At 47.6% G+C, this 26,603-nt stretch overlaps 1 protein-coding gene across 1 annotated transcript; it reads right to left on the reverse strand.

Moving 5' to 3' along the window:
* Nucleotides 1-364: 364 nt before the first annotated feature.
* On the reverse strand, nt 365-14,263 carry LOC146342930 (alpha-1-antiproteinase-like). Its single transcript, XM_084806355.1, has 5 exons — nt 14,214-14,263; nt 12,979-13,626; nt 5,120-5,390; nt 3,321-3,468; nt 365-639 (listed from the first exon to the last, which is right to left on the reverse strand). The coding sequence occupies exons 2-5, from the start codon at nt 13,604-13,606 to the stop codon at nt 448-450; spliced, it is 1,239 nt and encodes a 412-aa protein (XP_084662481.1). The 5' UTR covers nt 13,607-13,626; nt 14,214-14,263; the 3' UTR covers nt 365-447.
* Nucleotides 14,264-26,603: the final 12,340 nt, after the last annotated feature.

The following is a 26,603-nucleotide window of genomic DNA, read 5'->3' on the forward strand; positions in this document are numbered from 1 at the left end:
TCCCCCCTCAGTCTTCTCTTCTCAAGGCTAAACATGTCCAGTTATTTCAGTCTCTCTTCATAGGGCTTTGTTTCCAGTCCCCTGTTCATCTTTGTTGCCCTCCTCTGAACCCTCTCCAGTTTGTCTGCATTCTTCTTAAAGTGTGGTGCCCAGAACTGGACACAGTACTCCAGATGAGGTCTAAACATATTTTCATATTTTCTTGCTGAATTGAACATGTAGATAGATGATTATAATTGTGTATAAAACTGATTAGGAATTTTGTACTGGAGGGAAAAAAATAGTTCTGCAGCCTCCCATCCAAACAGTATGTAATTATTTTAGAAATATATAACATTGCCTCAATAAATTCACTGACACAAAGCATATTTCACATGTGCTGTTTATTTAGGCAGCACTGAGGTGGCACTAAATGTGTGCTTACCAAAAAGAACATGAATTGTGTGATTATGGACCAACAGGGTTTCTGACGTTTCCCATCAAGAAGATGTTTCTGGTACTTGTGTCAAAGATTAACTGGAGGAAAGGCCTATTAAATCTAATTGTTGGGAGAACAGACCTGGGAACCAATTCAGCAATGGTGGTACCTGCAGCTTTGGTGCCATTTTCATGGACATTCAAATAAGCTTTGTGAATAGCCTGAAAAGGAAGTAAGAAAGAATCGTGATAGTCTAGTGACACTGCTTCATTAAATGGACTAGTTCTGGTCCTTCAAGGCTGAAGAATCCATAGAGTGTCTAAGCAGACTTTGATATGTTGTTATCTCATACTGCCATGATCTCTTAATATGACTCTCTGAACCAGGACGTGATATGAAGCCACAGAAAGCACCTGAGTGTTTAGTGAATTGGGTCTGCTCAGTGCCCAGATTGGAGAGCACCTGGTATTCCCAGCACTCTCAGGCCAGGATAGAAATGTCTGGGTGTGGATCCCAGGCTCCTGATCTTTAACAGCCATATGGCTGACAGGCAATAGCTTTACATACTCAATTTGGCTGGTGCAGATGGGTGACCATTTCATTTTAGTTTGTTTCCCATAAGATTTTTTAAAAAAACCTGTGCAAAGTTCTTCATATTAGGGTGAGCTGTTCTCAAAAAATTAAATGCAGGTGAAAGAGAATCTGACAGAATCCCCTTTTGCTAAGCACGGCGTGAGCTCAATAGCTCATCATCCCCAGCAAGTGTCACTGAGAGGCATATTGCCTCTCTTACGGGAGTTATTATATGGTCAGTATGGCTAAAAGCCAGGGATGGTATCATCTTCCATGAATTTGTCTAATCCACTTTTTCTGCAGTCCATGTTGGCAGGCATCAATACCTCTGAGAAGTAGCAAATTCCATGGATTACTTGTGTGCTGTGTGAAGAAATGCTCCCTTTTTTTCTGTTCTGAATATCCCACCCCTCACCTTCATCGGATGATCCTGGGAACTAGTATTATGAGAGACGAAGGACAATGAATCCAGAACCATTTCCCCAAGCCCTGCATAATTTAGTGCATATCAGTCTTCTCCCCCTTTATTCACCAAAGCTAAAAAGTGGCAAATATCATCACCTTTCCTCTTTGCTTCATTGTATCAGCACTTTGATCATTTTGGTTGTCTATTTCTCTCACTTCTCCAGCTCTACCATCTCCTTTAAAGGAGCAATGATCAGAGTTGTACACAGTATTCCAAGTGTTGTCACAACAGAGGTTCGTAGAAAGGCATTGTGATTTTGGAAATGGGAATTTGATGTCCCTGCTAAATGATCCATACAATGGAATTCAGCTTTTTCACAGCAGCCGCCCACTGGGTCCTATTCATTGAGCTATCCTCCAGAGAGCCAACATACCCCTCTTGGTCAGTCATAGACAAGCCAGACCCCATCAGAGTGTACATGTGAAGTTAGGATGTGTTGCCCCAACGGAACCACTTTAGACTTTCTTGTGTTGAACCACATTGACCGTTTAATGCCCATGCATTGAGAGAGATCTGACAGATCTTTTCTGAGCACGTCACCATCGCGCTTTCTTCTAAGCACCCTACATAGTTTGGAGTTGTCAGCAACCTTGCCACTTGACTGCTCATGCTTCAGCCCAGGACATTCACCAACAAGCGAAAAAGCAGCACTAGTCCCAAATCAGGTCCTTGGAAAACCAGAGTTTTGAAATCCCACCACTGCGAGAATGGTCCATTTACTCTCTGCTTCCTTTTCTTTAACCAGTGACCTATCGATCAGAGGATCTCACATCTTGTTCCACTAGATTTACTCACTATGTGACCCACACTGCTACATTGGCTCAAAAAGGATTTGATCTTTTTGCCATTTGCTTGAAAAGCCAATCCATGGTGAGGGGACGATTTTTTTGAGCAATCAGAGGAGAGACTCGAAAATTCCATGCATGGTATTAATTTGGCTTCTAGTCCTAAGCTGTCCCACACAGCTTACATCACAGAGTGAGGCAAACTTGTAGCAAATCATTCTAACTGATAGCTGGCCTGCATTAATCAGTGGAAGGTGGCAATACTGCTGCTCTGACTCAGAAACACATGTCTCCATGTGCACAACCTTGAACAATGTCTGTTGCCTGCCGGAGCAGGTGGCCATTGCAATCGAAAGATCGCAGGACCGGAGTGAGGCGCTGAGCCTTTCCTGTCACAGAGTCGGCACAGGCTTGTGAGCAGAGCCGTGGGTTTTCCGTAGGTTTCTCTGGCAGGGCCCCTGGGAGAAGCAGGAGTTCCTTTGCGAATTGTGGAGAGACCTGGGAGGACTATGGCTGGATGGCAAGTCCTCCGGAGGGATCTCCTCGAAGGACTGCTGCGTAAGTGACCTGTGATCATGCACCATTCTCAATAGCGGATCGAAGTAAAGGGGGGCATTTTGATAAGTGTGCAAAATCACAACATAGTGTAGTAAGGTGCAGATTGTGTCTTCTGTCCCTTTGGATGGTGCATGACACAGCTCATCTCCATGGCTCTGCTTAAGTGCATGTGACCTTCCCGAATGGCGACATCAAACATGACATTTTTGTAGGCAACTTCTAGTAGGAAGAAAACATGTGCAACTTTCCAGACATGTCAGGATGCATAAATGTGCACTGTGCCCATTTGGAACTGATGCAGTTCTGTCCACTTGGAAGGTGATGTGCACATTTTGTTTATTTCATGGGGAATAACTTCATGTGTGAAGTGGATGTCAGAGTCAGATGCAAGTACTCTCGTTCCCATCTCATTCTTTTTTAGCTTGAGACAGCAGTGTAACTGGAGCCTAACATTCACCTGACAGACAGTGCAGATTATTTGGTTCAGTGCTTCTAGTATGACCAGTGTGAAGAGGCATACCTTAGAAACCTTCAGGTTGCGTGCCCCAGTAATTCCAGATAGGTCTGCAAGGTCTGTGAATACATCTGCAATCCCCAATCTTCTTAATATCCCATCGAGAACATAGCTACCGGACATCGAAAACCTTGGAAGTGAGAGCTCCATTCTCCTGTTGAAAGATGACCCAAAGGATGGTGAGTCTGAGAACATGCATAATACATACAAGACACACTGTACAGATAGGGTAGACAACTTGGATGGCTGGGGTGCAGAAGTTGCCACCCTGGAGCCCAGCCCAGAGATTCCTAGGGCTGGCTCAGGAGTCTGAGCAGGTGGGAAATTTGAGGGGCCCTCAAACACCTGTAGCCAGCATTGAAAATCACTGTTTTTCGACAGACACACCTGCACGAGAATCGTGTGCCTCTCTCTCTGCAGAATCACACTCCCCCCGCTCACCCAACAGCCATTTGGCAGGTAAAGGGAACTCTGACTCTGCTTGGAAAAAAGATGCACGTATTCTTCCCAAACCCCGGTTGAAACGCAAACATTGGTACAGCAGATAGCAGTCCTCAGTTGCAGGGAGTGAAGTGCAGGGTGAACTGATGCTTCCACAGCCCTGCTGGTTCACTCTGCCAGGGAAGACAGTGCTGGGGAGGTCCCTCTACAGCCCCAGCAGGTTTTTGAAAAGGTCCCCCCCTCCGATTGCATCCATAGGGAGGGAAACTACCTCTGCAGGGAGGGGGAAGGAGCGCCACCTGGGTTTGTCCTGAGAGGGGAAGTCGGCTTTGGATGTAGGGATGTATGAAAGTCACCTTTTCGCAGGGGTGATTTGCGATGGGGGGTAGGCGCTCCGCACCTCCCCCTGAAATCCTAACCCGGCCCGCTCCGCTCCGAGGCAACTCCGCCGAGCCGCCGGCCGGGTGCATTTGCAGGCGTCTGGAGCCAAAGGACGCAAATGGTGGCGGCTAAGGCAGCCCCCACTTGTGTTCATGTTTTTGGCTGTGATAGGCTATGTAAATATTTACATAGCCTATCACGGCAAAAAAAACAGGAATGGAAATGATGGCAACTACAGTTGCCGCCATTTGCTTTCCCTTTTTTTGCTGTGAGAGGCTATGGAAATAATTACGTAGCCTATCACAGCCTCTACAGGGACACAAATGGCATCCCTGCATTAGCCATGATAGGCTACGTAAGTATTTACATAGCCTCTTACGGCCTAAACAGGGAAGCGAATGGTGGCCGCAGACACGACCGCCATTTGCAACGCAGTGCGAACGGCACCAGGTAAGTGCTCCATTTTGCACGCCTTTCGTGGGGTGGTGGGCTTAGTTCCGCCACACATTTCAGGGGGCCGAATGCACTGGCATTCAGCTTCACTGAGATCCATGGCGGAATTCTCCGCCATCCCTATTTGGATGTGATGGATCTTCGCCTGCCTCAAAACACCACCAGAATTCCTCTGCGACACCAGCCTTTAGCTTCTCCTTCTGGAAAAAAGAACATAGCCAGTAGTTCTCATGGGACCAAAGAGTTTTCTGCAGGCATACTGGTGCCTACACATCCCACCCACCCACCTACCTACCCACCCACCCAAACACACCACTGAGAATCTCCCCTCCGAAGGTCTTTCCTCCTTGGATAGCAGGGCGGAACAGCCCATTCCCCGTTCCTGTGATTTAGTCATACACCATAAGCACTCCGAGTTAAGCTAGGCTGAAAGATGTGGAATGGTGCTTAGTCATGCATAAGTCTGGACTGGAATCAGGTTATGCCCAGTCCAGATCTAACTTCCCATCCACTACAGCAGACTGGCTTACTCTAGTCTCAAGGAATTCAGCCAACGTAGCAACACTTCCTTCCCCAGAGCATCTTCCATTTGCTCCAGTTTCCCTGGGTCGGGCAGAATGAACAGCGCCGATGCGTCACCCTGGTAAGGGAGCTGCACCACCTGGCAGGACAGATCCCTGTCGTAGTAGTGCTTGAACATGCCATCTCTGTGCATCATAGGAACTTTCACTGTTGTTTGCTCATCCACAAAGAAGTCATCTTCCTCCGTTAACAGAGGATTGAATGGCTCTCGCCAGGAAGCTGCGAAAAGTCCAAGGGAACACATCTTATTGTAGTGTGCCAAATGTCGTGATCATGCCAGCGATGAAAAGGCTTTTCACACTAACAGACATTTCCAGATTTTAATTTGATTTTCACACATGTAAATGTGGTAGAGTAAGGAACATAATAACAATGAGAATAATGAGAATGAGAATAATGATGAGAATAATAATAATGATAATATCAACAGCAACCTCCCTTTTCCCCTCGAATTTAGATGTAACTTGCAACAACAACAAAAGAGATACAGAAAGAGAGAGAAAAACATGAATACCAACATTGAATTCAATGAGCTACAATTACTCGATGACATTATAATCTAAAGTATTGAAAATACCCACAAAATATCTCATTTTTACCCATGTACAGTATAATATTGTGAAAGCCAAAATTAGCTAGGTTAGTCTAAATCCAACATTACATGAACGGACTTCCACTCAGGCAATGGGAGCTTCCCATCCTTTCCTCTGCAGCCCCTGTTTATCCCAGAAATCTCCTCTGGAGTCCCCCCAAACTTCTGACGTCGGTTTCAGGTGGGGGGCTGCAGAGGGAAGGACAGTTTTGCTCTGCCCATGGTGTCTATTCTGCTGGAGAAGGAGCACCATTGGACACAGGATACAACCCAGAGACCTTTAAAAAAAATTCGTACACAATTAATATCTGGTTTTGGATTGCTTTTAGAAAGGTGATTTGGACAAGCAAATCAACATTCTCTATTGAACGACAAGCTGCATCCCCTGTCGACTCCAGGCCAGATGTGTCGTTTCTAACCTACTGATATTCCACACAGAAATCTGATGCCCCCTGAATTGCCCTTCTGCTGTTACAGATTCCCATTCCAGCTCTAAGGCATCCGATGGCTTTTCTGAATCTCCCTGCCTGTCCAGCAAGCACTAGGAACATGGTGCAGGCCAGCAAGTGTCCCAGTGGGGAAGTTACGACACATTCAGTGAGGAGCTCCAGCCCTTCATCTCCCCTAATTCCCCTTTAACATGTTTACCCTTCCAGTTTTCGCACTATTTTAGCTCTGCACAAATGAGGTGATTCTGAGACATAGAATTAGGATGATCTGAATAGAAAGATGAAATATGAGAACCTTCCAAACAAGCAACAGGGCCTTCCAGGTGCTGTGGTGACATCAGGAAACTGGAGTCTGGTCCCCAGTCATTGAATTGGCCCATCAGATGCCAGACTCCTATCTGGCACAGCAGAGGATGGTCATGCTTACAGTACACTGAGGTACGGGGCAAAACTCCAACTTCTTCTGAGCTCACTGCTGTCTGATATCCCTGTTCCTGTAGCAGGTCTGTAACTGAGTATCTGTAGCCTGTTCCTCTCTGAAGACATCTCATTACCGGGGGGAGGGGGGGAAACTACCAGAAAAATATTGATAGTCTTTAGAGGTGGCTCAACAACACAAACATCCTGCCCCCGCTCCCAAAAGAAATACAACAACCATTAAATGGAATATAGGCCAAAATGAGACAGTGCAGGAGCCCAGCTATTGCTATTTGGGCATAGCATTAGTTCAAAGTATTCACTAGTGATTTGTTTCTGGAGGACAATTGTGCATCTCCTCCTAAGATTGTCAAGATTTTGCCCTGGAACAATCTACTAACATATATTCCAGGACAGGGGATGATTAATCTAAAATCTAATTGTTCAGTCTGAGGAAGGACCTAAGTCTTCCAATGTTTCAGCTCATGCCCTCTACAGTCGTGGATGGTAGACCAGCAAAGACAGCTTTTCCCTTGTGGTTTCGGTATTGCAGTTCACATGAGTTCTCCCTCAGTATTTGTTTAAATTGTGTGTGTGTGTGAGAACCGCCCAGAGAGCTTTGGCTATTGGGTGGTATATAAATGAAATAAATAAATACATAATAAATCAATGCAAGACAATGACGGGAGCATACCTTGTTGGCTTGATAAAAGTTGGAACAAACTAGACAGCTTGCCAGCAGATACAACAAGGATAGAAAGATCTCGAATAAGAATCACCACTGTCTTAATGGCATTATGTAACGTCCGCATTAGGTTTAATAAGGCCAAATAAATTAGTTGTATCAGAGAAAAGGGATACTTTAAAATCTAATTTTGCACTTATATTTTTGTTTTTTGTTCCATTAACATGCAATTTTATAACACTTGGAGCATAGGATCAGGAATTTTTTTTCATTAGTTTTAGAGTATCAGCTACGAATTCTTAGCCATATTCATTCATCTATGTTGAATTTGCCCATTATTTTAGTTTTGTCACATTCTGGTTATTTCCCTGCTGTTCTACCTGGACCACCAAGTGTGGAGTCTCCGACGTTAGGGATGTACGAATTGTGCTCATACCGTCCCACTTGACTTCCGCAGTTTGCGTTCTCTGTCCCGTTCCGCTGTCCACAAGCCCCGAAATCCTCTGTTTTTTTTTCCGCCTCGGAAGTTATGTAAATAAATCCACAGCAGTTGTCGAAAAATCCTCCATGCCCAACAGCTGCCCATCCTGTTCCGCCATTCGGCGAAAGAGTATTCTTCGCAAATATTTATGTAGTTTCCGTAGGCCAGAATTGACCCTATGTAACTTCCGCCGCACTCGCCATTGTTGTGATTGCCTTGGCCGGAACTTTCCCGCTATCTTCGTAATTATTTACTTTTTTTTTTCTTTGCTGGCCCAAAATGTTTCCCGCCCTCTGTGTGCTCCCCCGCTGCCTTGTTTTCTCGGACAGGGACTGTGATTTTATTAATTTCTGTGTATTTGTGCTTGATGTTTCTCGCATTTACTGGTCTTGTTAAACTAACCACCTCCCAAATAAAATAAAAGAGAACAGGGTTGCAGCTCCGCTTCCGCAAAATCTGTCGTCAACTTCCTGCTAACTTCCTGAATGTTGTCTGCATCTGCAATTGTGTCTGCGTGTTGATTTGTGGGTGGTGTTCTGTTGTGTGGTGGTGGTGGTGTGTTAGTGGTGGTGCTTAGTGGATTTCCTTGTGTCTGTGTTGTTAGTGCATTGTGGTGGTGTTGTCAGGTCTCTGTGTGTGTGTGTGTGTGTGTGTAGTTGTGCATTGTGGTGTTTTTGTCTGGTTTGGTCTCTGTGTGTATGTAATTAAGTGGTGGTAGTGCGTGGCTGTCTGGTGTGTGTGTGTGTTTGTGTGTGTAACAGCGTGGCTGCTCTAAAATGGCTGCACCAGTGCTTGGCAAGAGGTGGGACCATGAGGAGACCAAGGCCCTCCTCATTAACATTAGGAGCAGTGAGGGGGTGGCAGTGCTGTTTGGCAGCTGCTCCTGCCACAATGAAATTTATTGGGCTTGGATAAAGAGGAGGATGGAGCGAGCGGGCCACCATCGCATGACGGGACAATTGCAGTCCAAATGGAAGGTGCTAAAGCAGTCCTTCATCAGAGAGGGGATGGCTGCTGCTGAGAGGAGGGCACTGCTGTCCAACCCCCCTGCCTACTACTGGCGCATCCACAGAGTGTGGGTCAAGGCAGACCAGCCCCCATTTTCACAGAGGCATATGCCTGGTAAGTTATATTTATCCCATCCCATCATCAAGTTTAACTAAATATGAAAACAAGGATGTGTACTGAAAATGAAGCTATCTCTTTGTGGTCTCATGTGGAAACAAACCAATCCTGACATTTAGCCTGCAATCCTATGCTTGCTGAACTTGGACAGACAAAGGTCCCGACATCTTCCAGCCACTTTGGCTGGTTGAAGAAGGGATGCTGGGAACTGCATTGCTTTTTCCTGTACAACCACATGCATAGGATTATGTGGGCCTGGCTACAACTCATACTGCACACTGACATGCTGTCCATTTCCAGGGAAATGCTGCTGCCTGTCTCTGCACAGTGCACACAGGGTGACTGGCACCAGCCCAGCAGCAACAGGACCAGCCTCTCAGTGTGTGCACGTCATCCTTCTTCATGTAGTGATTGCTGAATTTTTGCACCCCGCCCACCCCACCTTTCTACCAAGACATTGGCACTCAAGTCAACTCATGAGCAAGTGTTCATCGGAGAGCTTGGAGATCTGGGTATAGTCCACTCAGCCATGGAAGCGCGCTGGGTGACTTTGGCCCAGTCAGAAAGCCCCAGCCTACCTCAGTGTTGTTGTTGTGAGCATTAAATGGAGAGGAAGAGGATAATGTGAGCCACCCTGGGTCCCTTGCGCTAGGAAAAAAGGTGGCATTTATGCAATGCATCAGTAGAATAAATAAAGACCATGGCATTGCCAATGTAGAAATGGGGTGACTACAAGTGCAATCCTGTGCATGTTTACAGAAGTCCAACAGTCCCCATCATGCCAAAACTGTCAGTACTGTATAATCTGCCTCCCTAATTACCACCTCATCATTAGACCTTGTGGTGGGAGGACAGAATCGGTGGTTCTTATGGTAGTGGGGATGGTAATAGACAGATCAATCACTGACTGTGGTATTGTTCACTCACCACATATATAAATGCATTCATTCTGTTACTGTGACATCCCACAGCTGCGCATCATGCCTTGCTGGCGGCTGAGGCAGTAAGGGCCGCAGAGAGGGAGAGGAGAGAAGAGGAGGAGGAAGGGGAAGAGGAAGAAGAGGAGGAGGAAGAGGAGGAGGAAGAGGAGGAGATCGAAGAGCCAGCAGCAAGAGGAGCAGCATCTGTGGAGGAAGGCCACCCTTCTTCCACAGATGAAGCCCCTCCTCTTGTGCTCCTGAGGCGTCTCTTGACAGATGTCCAGAGGCTCAGCAGGACCTGTAAGTAGTACTACAGAATGGCACCTGAGCTAACAACTCTGACTGCAAGATGCATATTACCATTGTGCTTTCTTCTTCTTCTCTTTCTACACACAGGTGGTGACCTTCAAAGGAGGGTGGAGACCATAGAGCGGGAACTGCATCGTCCTCCGAACTGAGGCCTGCAGCCAGCCAGTGCCCAGCCCCAGCCCAACGTTACAATTGTTTCTGTAATTGTTTTGTTTTGTTTTGATCTGTTCTGTTTGTGTATAAAGTTCTTTCTAAAAAAAAGTTAACAATTCCTGGGTTCATGTCCACAGATATAATTTTTTAAATCTAGATCATTGTACACAATGATCTCTGTGTTTACTTACTTTTAACCGCAACAAGAATGCTTTGCCAGCCAAACAAGCCCAGCTGCTCTAAGCTTCCCTCATAGGGAGATAGTCAGTCAGCATCCCTGATGTTAGGAAGTATGCTTTATTTTACGTGGAGGTGCATATCACATACATGTAAACTAAATGCATACCAGAGGGATCTTTTCACATAGAACTCTCGGTGCTTAGGAAAACCCAAAAGCTGAGGGAGTCCAGAGAGAGACCACAACAAGGTCTTTGAAAGCAATTCCTTGATTTATGAAAGAAGAATTTAAAATGAATTAAAAGCACACATCAAGAGAATTCGATCTATACATACATTTGGGGAATCAGAATCATACTAACATTCAGAAGGGTAAAGAGACACATATACAGTCGATAGCAAAGCACACTGGGATGCATAGAAAACTGTGTGTGTGTGTGTAGTAGTAGGGATGTATGCTGTTGCATAGTCCACCATGCACAGTCAGGCAGCGCAACTGGACTCTGCATGTGAGTGATTATAAAGCTCCGCCACGTATCGCCAGTGCTTTGGGCTCTGCCCTGGCCAGGCAGGGACTGCTTGTTTGGACAAAGTTCTGAGGGACACCTCAGTGTGACCACACTCACAATTATATCATTCTGCCTCATTGTCCCTCAGAACTTTGGCGCACATTAGCAGCAGTATCATCATCCCAGGGGTCCTCCTCGTCACTTGATGACTGCTGTACTCTGCTGACAGCTGGTGGTGGTGGAGGGAGGTGGTGCTCGGGAATCCATTCCCTGTTGGAACGTGTGAAGGCAAGGGTGGAGACATGTTCCGGTGTGAGTCTGCTTCGGCGGTTGGTGACAATGTTGCCAGTGGTGGAGAAAAGCCTTTCAGAGGCCACACTCGAGGGAGGGCAAGATAGATGCCAATTGGTGACTTTGGTCAGATTTGGCCAAACGCCACGTTTTGCCTCCCAGTATAGGAGAGGATCATTCTCTGGGCTGCTCTGCATTCCCGAGACACTCTCTGTGGCATAAGCTTCCAGTCCCTGGATAGACACATCATAAGCTGATCCTTTCCTGGCTGCTTTGGCACATTCCCCCTGCCTGCTCCCACTTACACCGAGCTCCACTGCCATTGAGGAGTACAAGTAGAACTTTTGTCAAGATGCCCCTGTGTCTGTATGCCGTGTTGGGGATGCAGCTGCTGTGGCATCATCATCGCCCCTCCTGCTGGTGGTGGTGCCACTGCTGCAGATATTATCTTCAGGGGAGGTAGTAGTCCTGCTAGCCTCACTCTTCCCCACAAGGTGCCAAAAAAATGTCCTGTACAGACTTCAAAACTCCACGAGAGTTCTCTAAACGTGTCCTCACTGGTAAAAGTCTGAAAAGCATGGGGGAGGAGATATCTGGCTCCCTTGCAAGGGCCACTCCTTTGCACCAGCTCTATTATACCACTGTGTGAGACTCAGCACCTACAGGGCTGGCCCAAAGCGTTTTGCTTCCTGAGACAAAGGATAAAATGGCACCCCTCCATCCTACATAGAGCAATAGCTGAATCTGACTTGAACAGTGACAATGGGAGAGCTTCTTCCACCACACCAGAGGATAACAAGTTGGCTGAGGAGGTACAAGGCAGTCTGAGGAGCACCCACAGTTCTGTGCACCAACACCTCGCTGCTACCTAATGACAGGGCTGGTCCTAAGCACATACTTGGCAAATCCCACTGCCTTTTTCCGGTGTGCATTTGTGGTCCCCCGGGAGCAGTGCCTGATTAGTCAGGCCCTGTTTTAAAAACCATCCTCAGAAATGTAATTGCTTAAACAATTCACATTGCAGCTCTAGTTAAAAGAGATCAAGGCCAAACAAGACAGCAAACTATGACGAATGGCTATGGAGACAAAGCAAGAACAAAACTAGGGATGGCGGTGAATTCCACCATGGATCTCAGTGAGGCTGAATGCACTGGCATTCAGCCCCCCGAAATCCATGGCGGAATGGCCTGCCACCCCCCTGCCCCCCTGTGGATCCTCCCTGGGATGAGACTTACCTGGGGCGGATGTTCTGGATGGTGGCGGCTCCAGCGGCAGCTTCGGTGGCAGCGGCTGGTCTTCCGACTGGCCGCCACCACCACCATTTGCAGTCTGGTCTTTTTTAATTTTCTTTTTTTTTACATAGATGTGATAGGCTACGTAAAGACATACGTAGCCTATCACATCTGGTTTTTCAATTACCTTAATGTATTTCTAACAAATAGTGCCGATGACAGTTTTACATCCCAGGCAACGCCGGATCTATCAGCTAGTCTCCAAATAAAACTAAAACATTTTGTAAGAAAATTCAGGTCCGATGAAGTTTCACACCCTCCACAAGCTTACAATGCTCAGAGGACAACTCCAGAGAGGAATGTGTCAGGGACTACGGGTTAAACCCTGGCCATCTAAATGCTGGCAAAGAGCAATACGAAAAGGAACACAAGACTGTATTTAGAAGTGCAAAGTTCTTCTGACTTACCGTTCAAGAACATAGTGTTTACAAGAACCATGGCACCCTCTTGATCGAGACCCTGAATAACATCGACTTCGTTGCCATGGGTTTTCTTGTGTATGTAGCTATTGATCTGCTCCTCTGCTGCAGCAGAATTGTTGAAGTCAGTAGGAAAAATCTCGGCCTGATAATAATGTGTGACGTCATCCACAAACTTCTTGAGTAGTTGCAGCTTGTCATCTGTGAACAGGGCATTGCCTAGGCTCAGCTCGATTTTGGCCTGAGGATGGTTTACCTTGAGGAGAAGATCATGGAAACTGTCATGTGTTTCCTGTGCACTATTCTCTGTCTGGTTCAAGCCAAGTACTGACAAAATCTGACTCTGTGTGGTAGACCTAGCCCCCAGCAAGAGTATGGCAAGGGCATGGGAAATGCTCAGAGGAGAGAAAAAGAGATTCTCCCCAGCAGCCTCTGAAGCAACCTCACGGTACAATCTAAAGGCAAAGCTGGCATTGGCAGGGGCGATCTTCAGAGAGGGCGAACTGCTGTGGCCTTCTGTGGGAGGCTGGGGTCCACTGCCCTCCTGGAGACCAAGGCGACAGTGGGCACAAGTGCAGAAACTGGCAAGAAGCAAACACAGGTAGATCATGGACATTGTGTTCCTCTGGCAGTGATCTGTAAAGACAGGATGACATTCTCAATTTCAGATTGGAACCATATCATTGGAGGTGGTGGTTTGTACTGCACTTCATATTATTATGGCAGACACAATTGATTTCTTCGTGGATCTCTACTGTCGTCTGCGGGTATTTCTCCCTGTGGGCTCGATGGTGTGAATTGCTTTCTGAGGATATGCTCAACAGAGGGCCCTCACTTGCCTTTGGGAATTATTTAAACCCTATGTGATTGTCTTAAACTGTGCCATTCTACCGACACTAATCCAAGACACTCCACCCCGTGCATTTTCACAGCTCCAATATGCAAATGTCGATTAAACGATAAAAACAAATCATATCACTTGCTCAGCCTCCATGCCCTGCTGTCCATGGAGCCATTAAAACAGATACCGTATGAAACTTGCATGCTCAGTTCAAAGCAAAAACACAAGGCAAGGACATAACAATAGCCAAGACAACAATGGGAGCAAGCATCAAACACAGGATTTCAAATCCAGTGTTACTGCAATGTACACATAAATCCCACCAGTGACTTTCAAGAGATGTCTGCACTGGCTTCGACCATTTTACAAATCTCATTCCCACCTCGGCAGCCTCATTTGAGAACGTGCAGCATCCCTCACCAGTCCTTCAGTGGAGCTTGCACTGTCTTATCTTGTGAAGTAACCCCTGCTGGAATACAGGGATGATTGGGCTGAAGCCACCATCGGCGGTCAAGCACCTTAGCTGATCATTAACAGGGCAGATGGTCCCCAGCCAACACCCACTTCCCGTTGCCAGCCACATTGCCACACATGGCTTCTTGATCTTTCCGCTGGAGAAGCCGCTGCTGTTGTAGCTGTTTGGTGGCACACAAGACCATGAGTCCAGCTGGCCCGGAGGACAGGCATTGGAGGATCAGCAGGAGTAAGAGGCTCACACCCCACATGTCAGGAACCACAGGCACACGTGCAAGTCCACAGCCACTTCCCGAAAGCAAAAGCCAAACAGAGCTGCTGAGGGCATTGGTGAAGGAGCCCTGGAACGAGCTCCACCTGCCCTGCAGGGGTTGGACAGGCCAGTGCTGGCCGGCAATTCCCGAAAAGCGGCCAGTAGCCACTCTCCCAGCCCAGGAACACTGGAATGAGCACTCAGGTTGTCCAAGAGGAATCACACCAACCTGAAGTGGGAACAATGCTTATGTAGGGAAGAGGATCCCTACATAAAAGGAAAAGGAGTGAAAACCAAAGAGAGAGGGAGGATAGAAACAAGGGAAAGGATGGTAGAGAAGAACCACAGGTTGGAAAGGCGGTTGAAAGCAGCTGAGCCAGCTGGAGAACCCCCTCCCCACCTCAAGTGTTTGGATTGAATGGAAAAGCTAAAGGTTACCAGGAGCAAATCTGGAAATCCAAGCCAGAGGTCCTAGTGGCCTCCACCTGCCTACTGCTACTTAGAGAAATCCCATTTGGAGTAAAGGAGACAGAGCGCTGGCAGGCATCCCCATGAGCTCTAGTCAGACAAGCCCTGCCCTGCTGAGCCACTGCCAGCACCGATGGAATTCAGGTGGAGAAGGAAGGAGACTGCAGACCAGCACTGCCAATCTGATGAGGCATTGGCTAGTCCCTGGGCAAGAGATGGAATATGGGCTTTGCTTTCCTTCACAGCCCACCTGCCCTGAAGTACCTCTTCAGGAGGGTGTTCTTTGGCAGCAACTCGCTGAGCAGGCACTTTGACCACAAAGTGGAACATATTTGCCATTCACAGGCTCCATCAGCGAATCTCAAAAGAAAATGCTTTGGATGATCCCAAAAGAGGAGGCTTCAGCATCCGTTCACAGCCCTCCTGCCCTGAATAAGAGGTACCCTCTCAAGGAGGGTTTTCTTTGGTGGACACTTCCTTTGCAGGCACTTGGCCAGAAAGCGGGAGACATTTTAGCTTCTCTGATTTGCCATGCACAGACTCCATCGGGGGATCCCCTAAGTAAGGTAGCAATCTGATGCACGTGCAGCTGGGAGTGGAAACAGCTTCATGCAGTGGGAGGGAAAGAGATTGTTCTTCATCCAGTTCTCCAATTGCAGAACTTCCTTGCTGAGCGGCTCAATGTAGCAGAAGGAGGCTTTTTCCCTGACGGCATGTAGAACACTACTCCATTCTCTTGCACATGAGAAAGGCACCCTCGTTTTTCAGCTTCACAGAGGAGCACAAGACTGAGGGCCAGCACATGCCTGGGGGAACTAGGACGAATCCCATGTCTCTGCACTGACTAGCATGGCTGGATCAACTCCAGCTGCGATCGGAGATGGTGTCGGTCTGAGTCTCTGACTATCCTCATCAGGCTCAAGCTGAATATGCACGTTAAAGAGAGCATCAAAAACGAGCTCTGCTTTAATGCGCATGTAGGAGGCAGGGAAGAAATCTGGCTTTCTCAATTCACCCTTGATTGTCAGGAGGCTTTCTTGACAGTCCAGAGTGGTTTGGGACACGGCAAGAGGCAGAGATGGCTATGGATTGACTGGGAAAGAATGAGTTTTGACCCCCACGAACAGGCAATAATGTGCATAGCCTCTGTTTGGGCATACAATGGCATGGCAGTTCTGGACTTTGGGAAGCAGGGTTAAATGCTCCAGAGAAATGGCAACCCAAAGAAGTGACTCAAGTCAGGGACATGAGGAAGAGCGTTATGCAGATGGGACCGAAAGAGAGAAGGGCAGACAGGTCTGAGATAACGGAAGAGGGGAAGAAGAATCCATAAGGCAAAGGCAGGAGTGATGGATGAAGCAGGCAGTCAAGAACTGATCAGTGAAAAGGCCAAGAGAAGGGAAACGGAAGCTGAGTCCTGCAATATACTTTAGAATACATATTCTGTGAATAATTCCTGGGGACAATGCAACCCAATAGAATAGGGCCCACACTCACCAGTCATGACTCAAAATAGCTTTACCTAGCAAGTCCAGACCAATGAAAACACAAACCATTTTCATATTCTCATCAGAAAAAGATGATTTGCTACTGATCATACATTCAGAGATGTTCACACTGATATCTTCAAATTTGTTATTGACATCCAAAAATGATCATCTGCTGCTTACCTTACGTTCAGAGGTGTTCTCCTCTCGAAGCAGTGAAAGTTTTTGTTGAGGGCTTTCATTTATATGACAGGGCTTTGCGGAGTCACGTGTTTTCTCCACTGAACATTAAACTGAGAGAAGTGGTCCCAGAACAACACATATTGGTCAAGAGTTAAGAGCACTATCTTCTCTTCTACTGAGATAGAATGCAATGTAATATCATGGAGCTCTTGGGAAATGCAAAGGCAGATGCATTTGCATTTCCTAATGCAAATGGGGGTTGGACTCGATGGCCTTGTAGGCCCCTTCCAACCCTACTATACTACTATTCTATGATCTGAGTCCTGAAATAGAAACCAGGGCAAGAGGCATTCCATACGTCCAAGCATTTGCTTCCTGAGGGCTTTGGCTTCAATGAAGACACAAGGCTTGCACTCCCAAGAACTCTGATTCTGGAGGTTACCTCCCACTGACGTCACCAGGATAACCGGGATATACAAACCACCGTCAGCATGATATAAGTGGACAGGGCCCTGCCAGACGCAAAGACTCCCTGCAGCAGCCACAGTAGCCTAACATGGCTCTGCAAAAACGCTGTGGGAAACCAGTGGAAAGGATGCTAAAGGGGTCATCAAGAGGGTTAGTTCTCTCCAAGATGCTTGGAGATTATTGCCAAAGCTCTCTGTAATGTTTGCGAGAGACGCATCACCTTTTCAAAAGCCATATTGATTCTTCTTCATCAGGAATTGTCTTTCTATAAGAAATTCTCTCTTCCTTTCACAGTCCTTTCAAGTAGTTTTCCTGAAACAGACACTGAGGTAGCTTGCAATTTCCATTTGGATTCCAGGATCTCCTCATAACATTTCCCCATCTTGCTTCTCTACTGTCTAAATCTTCCACTGCCTTGACCACCACCACCCTTCCTGTAGACACATATCCCCCAGGGCATAGGATGTCTGTCTGTCCTCTGAAGATTGGATCCCTGTCTCAGAGTGACACTCTCCTTCCCTGAAAAACTCATTCTTCACAAATGCAGAAGAACTGTAATGGTGATATTGGCATGCTGCTATCATAGCCCTGAAGGTCTCATCTGCACACCTCCCTGCCTTTCACAGGTTCTCCTTTTCTGCAACCTTGCCTTCAGGAAATGAGTTTCCTCCCTCTGGGTCATGAGCCCTTCCCACTAGCAGACCCCCAGGACTTCTGCCCAGCCCCCACACCGCTACAAGCACAAGGGATGCAGGGAGGGTCGACTGGCCACGCCACCTTGCCCTCTTGCTGAGCCTGGATGGGTGCCGCTGAACTCAGGAGTGGGCTTCCCTTTCCCTTGACACTTGGTCACGGGGTGGAGACACTTCATCCTCACACTCAGTGAGCTTGCCTGTGATTGCTCCTGCACCTACTGTGTATCTATAAAGCATTTCATTCCTCTCAGTAACCATTTTGAGTGCATGCTCTTTGGCCCTGGATCAGTTTGACTGACTGGGCTGCCCTCTTGAAATCAAACTAATAAACCTAGGACCATGTTTTACTTGCAAAAACTCTGTGAGTGTATTTCATTCCTGACTACATTGGAATGTTAGTTCTGAATTTTCTGCTCCCACCTTCTCCGATGTTCCCTAAGTCGCCTGTTCAGTTGAGCTTCCATGGGGGTTTAACTGCCTTGTTTCTTAGTGCATTCAATTCAGCATGTGGACTTTCCTGGCTGCTGTTCATCTGTCCCATTAGGAAACAGGCCTCCTCCTAGCATCATGGAATATTCTTTTTCATACCTGGATTCAAGAGCCCAAAGTACAATAGTGTGGCTACATATGAACATTTGCTTTGTTTCCCTACCACAGACAGCACCAGTCTGAAAAATAGATGTCTTCAAAGATGCTGATCCCCGCCGCAATTCAGAAGAACCTTGAACATCTCCCCCCAGTCAGGAAAACCAATGTCCCCTGTCCACAACACTTTTTTTTTCTTTTCTTTTTTTATAAGAGTATGTCGTTGCATCAGAAATAGCTGCTGGATGCACTTTCTTGCTGTTGCCCCTTCTATGCTGCTGTTCTCTCGGCCCCAATGCCGAACTCCACTAACACTCAAGCATATGTATCATTATATGCTAACCAAATATCCAAATATGTGTCCGGAGACCTCTGTCTGTAGTTAGTGATGTACAAACTGCACCCCTCCAGTTCTGGGGCTTCTGGGAAAGGGCAATCTGTGCTGCTCGGGGCCTCATGGAATCGTGAATGACTGGGAATGACTGGGGACGAATGACTGGTGCCGATGCGAGACATTTGTATTCTGGGATGATGGGCTAGACTTCCTGTAAGATGGACTGATGGCAAAGGATGGGTTGCACGTCACCAGGGCTGGAAAGTATGTCTTTGGCTCCAGCATGAAGAGGTTCATCAGGAGGGCTTTAAACTGAATCCTACGGGGAAGGGAGACATAAAATTGGGGGTAAAAATGAACGAAAGCTACTCCACCACAACGGAGAGAACAGCTCTAATAGCACCCAATAACAGTCTTCAGAAACATGCAGGAAGAAAGCCAGACCATAAAGCACCTGATCTTCGTGGTCTATATATTAATGCCCAGGGTACAGGAAATAAACAGAACCAATCTGAACTCTTAACATGGGAGGGGAATTCGACTTTGATAGGTGTAACTGAAACTTGGTGGGATGACTCCCCTGACTGGAATACAGCAATTGAAGGATATAATTTGTTCAAAATGAACCGAAGGATCAGAAAGGGAGGTGGAGTTGCACTATATGTTAGAAATCCCCTCTCTGCACAGAGGGACAGGAGGATGAGCTTGGTAGGCCCATCAAGAGCATCTGGGTTAAAATAAATGGAGCAAAGAAGAAAAGGAGCAGGGTGGTCAGAGTCTACTACCGGCCACCCAATCAAGGAGAAGAGGAGGATGACACTTTTGAAAAGCAAATTGCCAATGTTTCAAGGAAGCGACATGTAGTCGTAATGGGGGGCTTCAATTTCCCCGATATTTGTTGGCAGACAAATTCTGCCAAAAGTGGTGCTTCCAAGAAATGCCTGACTTGTGTTGCTGATAACTTCCTTCGGCAGAAAATGGAGGAAGAAACTCGAATATCGGCTCTTCTTGACTTGATCCCAACCAGCAGAGATGACTTAGTGTATAAGTTAGCTCTTATGGGAACTCTGGGCGAAAGGGACCATGTTATACTTGAGTTCTTGGTTCTAACGGGAGCAAAAGCCAAGTGTAGCCAAACCCGTCTCCTGGATTTTAGAAAAGCTGACTATAATGAACTCAGAACAGTGATAAGTCAGGTCCCATGGCAAGTGACTCTAATGGGAAAAGGAGTCCAAGATGGGTGGGAGTTTTTAGAAAGAGAAATTCTAATGGGTCTGTTGCAACCAATGCCAAGAAGAACAAAGGCGGAAGACAACAAAAGGAGCCAATGTGGTCTCACAAGAAGCTTAGAGATGATGTGAAAACATAAAAGGAGACATATAGGAAGTGGAAGAAAGGCCAACCTATGAAGGAGGAATACGGGCAGGTAGCACAGAATTGCAGGGGTGGCGTCAGGAAGGCTAAATCTGAGAATGAGTTGAGGTTAGTGAGAGATGCTAAAAGCAACAAATTGGCTTTCTTCTGATACGTGCATAGTAAAAGACAGAGGAAAGAACTGTTGGTTCATCTATTCTCTGAGGATAGCAAAACGATCGCAGATGACACAGCAAAGGCAGAAGAGCTCAATTCCTACTTCGGCTCTGTCTTCTCCCGAGAGAAGCTCTATGAGCCCCATGGCAAATGCCAAATGCAGGCTGAAGGGGCAGGATTGCAGCTTGAGATCGATAGGCATATGGTCAAGGAGCACCTATCTATTTATTTATTTATTGCATTTATACCCCACCTTTTTTCCTCTTGCAAGGAACACAAGGTGGCTTACATGATCCTCCTCCTCTCCATTTTATCCTCACAACAACAACCCTATGAGGTGGATTGGGCTGAGAGTCTGTGACTGGCCCAAAGTCACCCAGTGAGCTTCCATGGCCGAGTGGGGACTAGAACCCGGATCTCCCAGATCCTAGTCCAACACTCTTGCCACTACACCACACTGGCTCTCTGACTTTGAAGGAGTTCAGATCTCCAGGACCAAGTGAACTGCATCCTCGAGTAATGAGGGAACTGACAGAAGAACTCTCAGAACCAGTGTCTATGATCTTTGAGCAGTCATGCAGAACGGGTGAAGTGTCAGATGACTGGAGATGGGCTAATGTTGTTCCCTTCTTCAAAAAGGGTAAAAAGGAGGAACCTGGGAACTCCAGACCCATCAGTCTGACATCAATCCTTGGGAAAATTCTGGAGCGGGTGATAAAGCAATCCATCTGTAAGCACATCTGATCTCATTTTGTGATCAGGTCACCTCCCTTGTGGACTGTGGGAGTGCTGTGGACATAACATACCTCGACTTCAGCAAGGTTTTCACAAAGGTCCACATGATATCCTGATGAGCAAACTAGCTCAAAGTGGGCTACATGAAGCAACCATCAGGTGGATCCACAGTTGGCTACAGGGTCAGACTCAAAGAGTGCTCATCACTGGGATCTTCTCAAACTGGGGAGAGGTAATGGGAGAGGTGCCACAGGGCTCAGTCCTGGCCCCAGTGCTCTTCAACATTTTTAGTAATGCCTTGCAGGAGGAGGTGCAGGGAATGCTGATCAAATTTGCAGACCACACAAAATTGGGCAGGATAACTGATACCTTGGAAGACAGAAACAAAATTCAAAGTGATCTTGATAGGCTGGAGCACTGGACAGAAAACAACAGAATGAAACTGAATCGGGATAAGTGCCAAGTTCTGCACCTAGGGAAAAGAAACCAAAGGCACAGTTACAAGATGGGGTATATGTGGCTCAACAACCCTACAAGCGAGAAGGATCTTGGAATTGTCATAGATGACAAGCTGAATATGAGCCAACAGTGGGATATAGCTAAAAAAAGGGTGAATGTTCTTTTGGGCTGCATTAATAGAAGCATAACTTCCAAGTCCTTGGAAGTCCTAGTTCCCCTCTACTCAGCATTGGTTAGGCCTCTTCTGGAGTACTGTGTCCAGTTCTGGGCACCACACTTGAAGAAGGAACGAGAACAACTGGAGAGGCTTCAGAGGAGGGCTACAAAGATGATGAGGGGACCAGAAACAAAGCCCTGTGAAGAGAGACTGAAAGAACTGGGCATGTTTAGCCTTAGAGAAGACAGAGGGGAGATAGGATAGCACTCTTCAAGTACATGAAAGGTTGTCACAGAGAGGAAGGCCAGGGTCTCTTCTCGATCATCCCAGAATGCAGGACACGGAATCATGGGTTCAAGTGACAGAAAGCCAGATTCTAGCTGAACATCACGAGAAACCTCCTAAATTTAAGGGCAATGCGAGAATTGAACCAATGACCTGGAGAGGTAGTGAGCTCTCCCACACTGGAGGCATTCAGGATGAGGCTGAACAGCCATCTGTCGGGGATGCTCTGACTTGGATTTCTGCATAGAGCAGGAGGTTGGACTCGATGGTCTTGTAGGCCCCTTCCAATCCTAGTATTCTATGATTCTATGATTCTAAGACCACTGCACAGGAGGAGACCTCCCTGGATTTTACTGATTAACATAGGATCTGCAGCTGTGTTTCTTTCTGGTTTGCTTTGCTGGTGTGAGGAAGTAATTAATGCCATGCATTAAGGGGTGTCTTTTTTCTTTCTTTCTATTGTCTCGAAAGGCTAATTGAGAATGAATAATCCCCAGCTTCAAGTTAGGGCCCTCCGTTGGACATCTCCTCAGAAATCCATGCAGACAAGCAAGCCCACAGGGAGAATTACCTGCAGACGACAAGAGAGATCAAGAAGAAATTAATGTTGTCTGCCATTGGAATGGTACAATATAAACCTCTTAAATGAGATCATTATAAACAGAAATGGAGACTGCCATTCTTTCTCTACAGATTACTCTGAGAGGAACACGATGTCTAATTTCTATCTCGGTTTGCTCCTTGCCAGCCTCGGTGCTTTCACTCCCTGTGCTTTCACCACATGAGGTTCAGGGACATCAGCCTCCCAGTGAAGGCCACAGCAATTTGCCCTCTCTGAAGGTCTCCCAGCAATGCTGACTTTGCCTGTAGATTATCATGAGGTTGCTTCAGTTGTGCACCACTTCGGTATGAAGTTTGAATAACAAGTCAAAGCAGGCTGATTTGGAATGCCTCCTTCTTTGCGATATGAAGTGGATCAGACCAGCACTGAGGCACCACGGAGCTAAGTGCCTCCTCAACGAGGTGCCTCGTCAACCACGGAGATGCGTAGCTCTTCTGCGTTCTGAGCAGCCCAAGCTGGCTGTCTCCAAAATGCATCAAATTGTTTCAGATGATATGAATGGGCAGGTGGAGAAGGAGGGCAGAGGGAAGGCGAGAGGAGTCGGAGGTGCCAAATGTATCAGTCTGAGGGAGATCCGGCCACTGGACAGAATATGGGCAGGGGGGAGGCGAGAATAAACAGAGGTGCCAAACGAATCAGTTTGAGAGTGATCCGGCCACCTGGCAGAAGATGTGGAGGAATGGGGGAAGGTGAGAGGACACGGAGGGGGAGGAGGGGGAGGAGGAGGGAGCTTTGCTCTGAGTCAGCCTCCATTTGCTCACTGTGAGAGAGGTGGTGTTACTGGAGAGGACAAGTAGCTTGTTCCCTGGGGTGGGGGACAAGACAAACCTTTTGGGTGTGCAAGCTGCCTGATAATTGATCAGCCCCTGCTGCCCTGATGAGCTGCCCGTGTGTTGAGTGGTGGTGGTGGCGATGGCGGCAGCTAGAATGGACGGGGGCCATGGGGGAAGCCCCATGGCAGTTCTCTGTCAGCTCCAATCCAACCCTGCCTCTGCTGTGGCCACCGAGAGCAACTGCCTCAGCCTCTCCCAAGCATGGCAGAGGACACCTTACCCTTCCCACTCTTCTTTGGCAGGACTAAGCAGAGAAGAAAGCTCATGTTAGTGTCTCCCCTCCCCTCCACCCCAGCTATTTGCGTTGCCCTTATTTTCGCCATAGTCTACGTAAATCTTTACGTAGACTACAGGGACCAAATAAGGAATGCAATGGGGCCGGCATTTACGTACGCGCTTTTTTTTTCCAAAGTCATCCGTGATAGGCTACATGACGATTTACGTAGCCTATCATGGCTGACTTTGGAAATCTAGCCGTGATAGGCTACGTTAATCGTTACGTAGCCTATCACGGGTTGTTGTTGTTTTTTTCGCAGCCGGGTAGACGGGGCGCTTCTACCCAGCCTGAATTTCGCCGGCGAGGGATGGGGCGCCTCCCCCCCAGCCTGAAATTCGGCCAGGCGAAGCGGAGCGCCTCCCCCCCTCGCATGAACTTCGGGGGGAGAAGCGAAGCGCCTTCCCCCCACCGTGAAGCAAGCTTCGAGGACAGGTAAGGGACTTTCGTCCATCCCTAGGCACAAGTCTTGCAAGATGCAAAGGCTTCTGGAGAAGGAATTAGTCACATCGGTTATATTGGACAATTTTTAGCTTTCTAGTAAACGCAGGCTAGGGACATGTAAGGATGGATGAAAGTCCCTTACCTGGTCCCGCAGCTTTTTTCAGGGGGGTGAGGTGCTCCAGTTCTCCCCCCGAAGATCTTGGCAGGTGGGGAGGTGCCCCGCCACTCCTGGCCAAAATTCTGGCCAGGGGGGAGGTGCACCATCCCTCCCTGCTGAAATTCTGGCTGGGGGTGAGCGCCTCATCTCCCCGGCCACGAAAGAAAAAAGTAAAGTGTAAAAAAAAAAAAAGTTATAGGCTACGTAAAGATTTATGTAGCCTATCACGGCTGACTTTGAAAATCTAGCCGTGATAGGTTACGTGAATCTTTACGTAGCCTATCATGTTTGGTTTTTTTAAAAATTTTACTGGGAAATGGCGGTAGTGGCAGCCAGTCAGAAGACCAGCCGCCGCAACGCCGCCAGGACCTACTGCCACGAGGGACATTCGCGCGAGGTAAGTCCCATCCCAGGGGGGTGGGGGGGTGTTGGAGAATTTCCCCTCCAATTTCGGGGGGCCAAATGCATTGGTATTCGGCCTCCCAGAGATTCATGGAGAAATTCTCTGACATCCCTGCTAGGGATGGACGAAAGTCCCTTACCTGGTCCCGCAGCTTTTTTCGGTGGGGGGGGGGAGGCGCTCCGTTTCTCCCCCCGAAATTCTTGGTGGGTGGGGAGGCGCCCCGTCCCTCCCCAATGAAATTCTGGCTGGGGGGGAGGTGCCCCATCCCTCCCCGCCAAAATTCTGGCCAGAGGGGAGCGCCCTGCCTCTCCGGCCGTGAAAGAAAAAAGTAAAGTAAAAAAAAACAAAACGTGATAGGCTACGTAACGATTTACGTATCCTATCATGGCTAGATTTTCATAGTCAGCCGTGATAGGCTACGTAAATTTTTACTCAGCCTTTCACAGCTGACTTTGAAAGAAAAAAAAAGCACGTACGCAAATAGCGTTGCCCTTATTTTCACCGTAGTCTACGTAAATCTTTACGTAGGCTACCCGTGCCAAATAAGGAATGCAAATGGCAATGCCCATAGGCGCCGCCATTTGCGTACATGCTTTTTTTCCCCCAAAGTCAGCCGTGATATGCTACGTAAAGATTTACGTAGCCTATCACTTTTTTTTTTTAACTTTGTAATGGCGGCGGCGGCAGCCGGTCGGAAGACGGGCCACCGCCGAACTGCCGCCGAACCGCCACCGGGACCCGCCGCCACGAGGGACATTCGCACGAGGTACGTCCCATCCCGGGGGGGGCGGGTGGGTGTCGGAAATTTCCCCACCAATTTCGGGGGGCTGAATGCGTTGGCATTTGGCATCCCGGAGATTCGTGGAGAAATTCTCCAACATCCCTAAAACAATCCTAAGATGCACAGACCTGAGTCAGGTCCACAAGACATCCACTGAAAATGTCAGCCTTCTGAGCCCAGCAATTTGTTTTGTGCACCAGAACTGTTTCGTGATCCCAATCCCTGCACAGAAATACCATCCTGATAACCACTCCCCCCAGCCTCATATGTTCATTCCATCAGTATAATTAAGGGCATGGAGTCACTTTATTATTGTCATCGTTAAACAATTCAGCTTCATACATGCCTGCAGATGACCCAGAGTTGTACCAATAGATCCCAAACTTCCTTAGTCCACTCCAGATGTAGCCCTTCACCATTGGCTATTGTAATGCTCCTGTTGAGCATTGCAGTAGCTCTTGGAGTTGGCCATAGGAGCCACCCATGGCAGGGGACCTGGGAGGACATGGGCGTCAAAAGAGACCATGGGTCCATTGCTGCAGGAGGAAGTGTTTCCCAACTATGGGGCAGAGGCTTGGGCCCCCCTCTCCCCGAGAGCATCATCTCCTCCAGATGCTAGTTGAGCTTCTTTAAGAAAAAATTCTCGAGTGCAAACTAAGACTTCTCAGTAGGGAGAGACTCCACAGGAGCAAGGATTATAGTGAACTATAGCTGAGCCCTGAGTGGGACTCAGGAAGCTCTGACAAAAGAAGCCTACAGAAACAGTCTAGCCATTGCTGGAAACCATGTCTTTTACCTCCTCCAGGGTTTGTACTGGTGACTTTGCTCCCTGATCAAACCTTTGTCCTACTTAGGGATGTCAGAGAATTCTGCCACGGATCTCGGTGAGGCTGAATGCCAGTACATTCGGCTCCCCGAACTCCGTGGCGAAACAGCCTCCCCCCCCATGCCCCCCCACGGATTCCTGCTTGACTCTGCTTCTTGCATTGTGTATTGTGTATTGGAAGAAGAATCCAAAGGCAAAGGAAGGAGTAATGGATGAAGCAGGCAGTCAAGAACTGATCAGTGGAAAGGCCAAGAGAAGGGAAACGGAAGCTGGGTCCTGCAATATACTTTAGAATACACATTCTGTGAATAATTCCTGG

Source organism: Heloderma suspectum, chromosome 6, assembly GCF_057233095.1.
Source record: "Heloderma suspectum isolate Gila_16-S chromosome 6, 16-S_ref, whole genome shotgun sequence".
Classification (NCBI taxonomy): Eukaryota; Metazoa; Chordata; class Lepidosauria; order Squamata; family Helodermatidae; genus Heloderma; species Heloderma suspectum.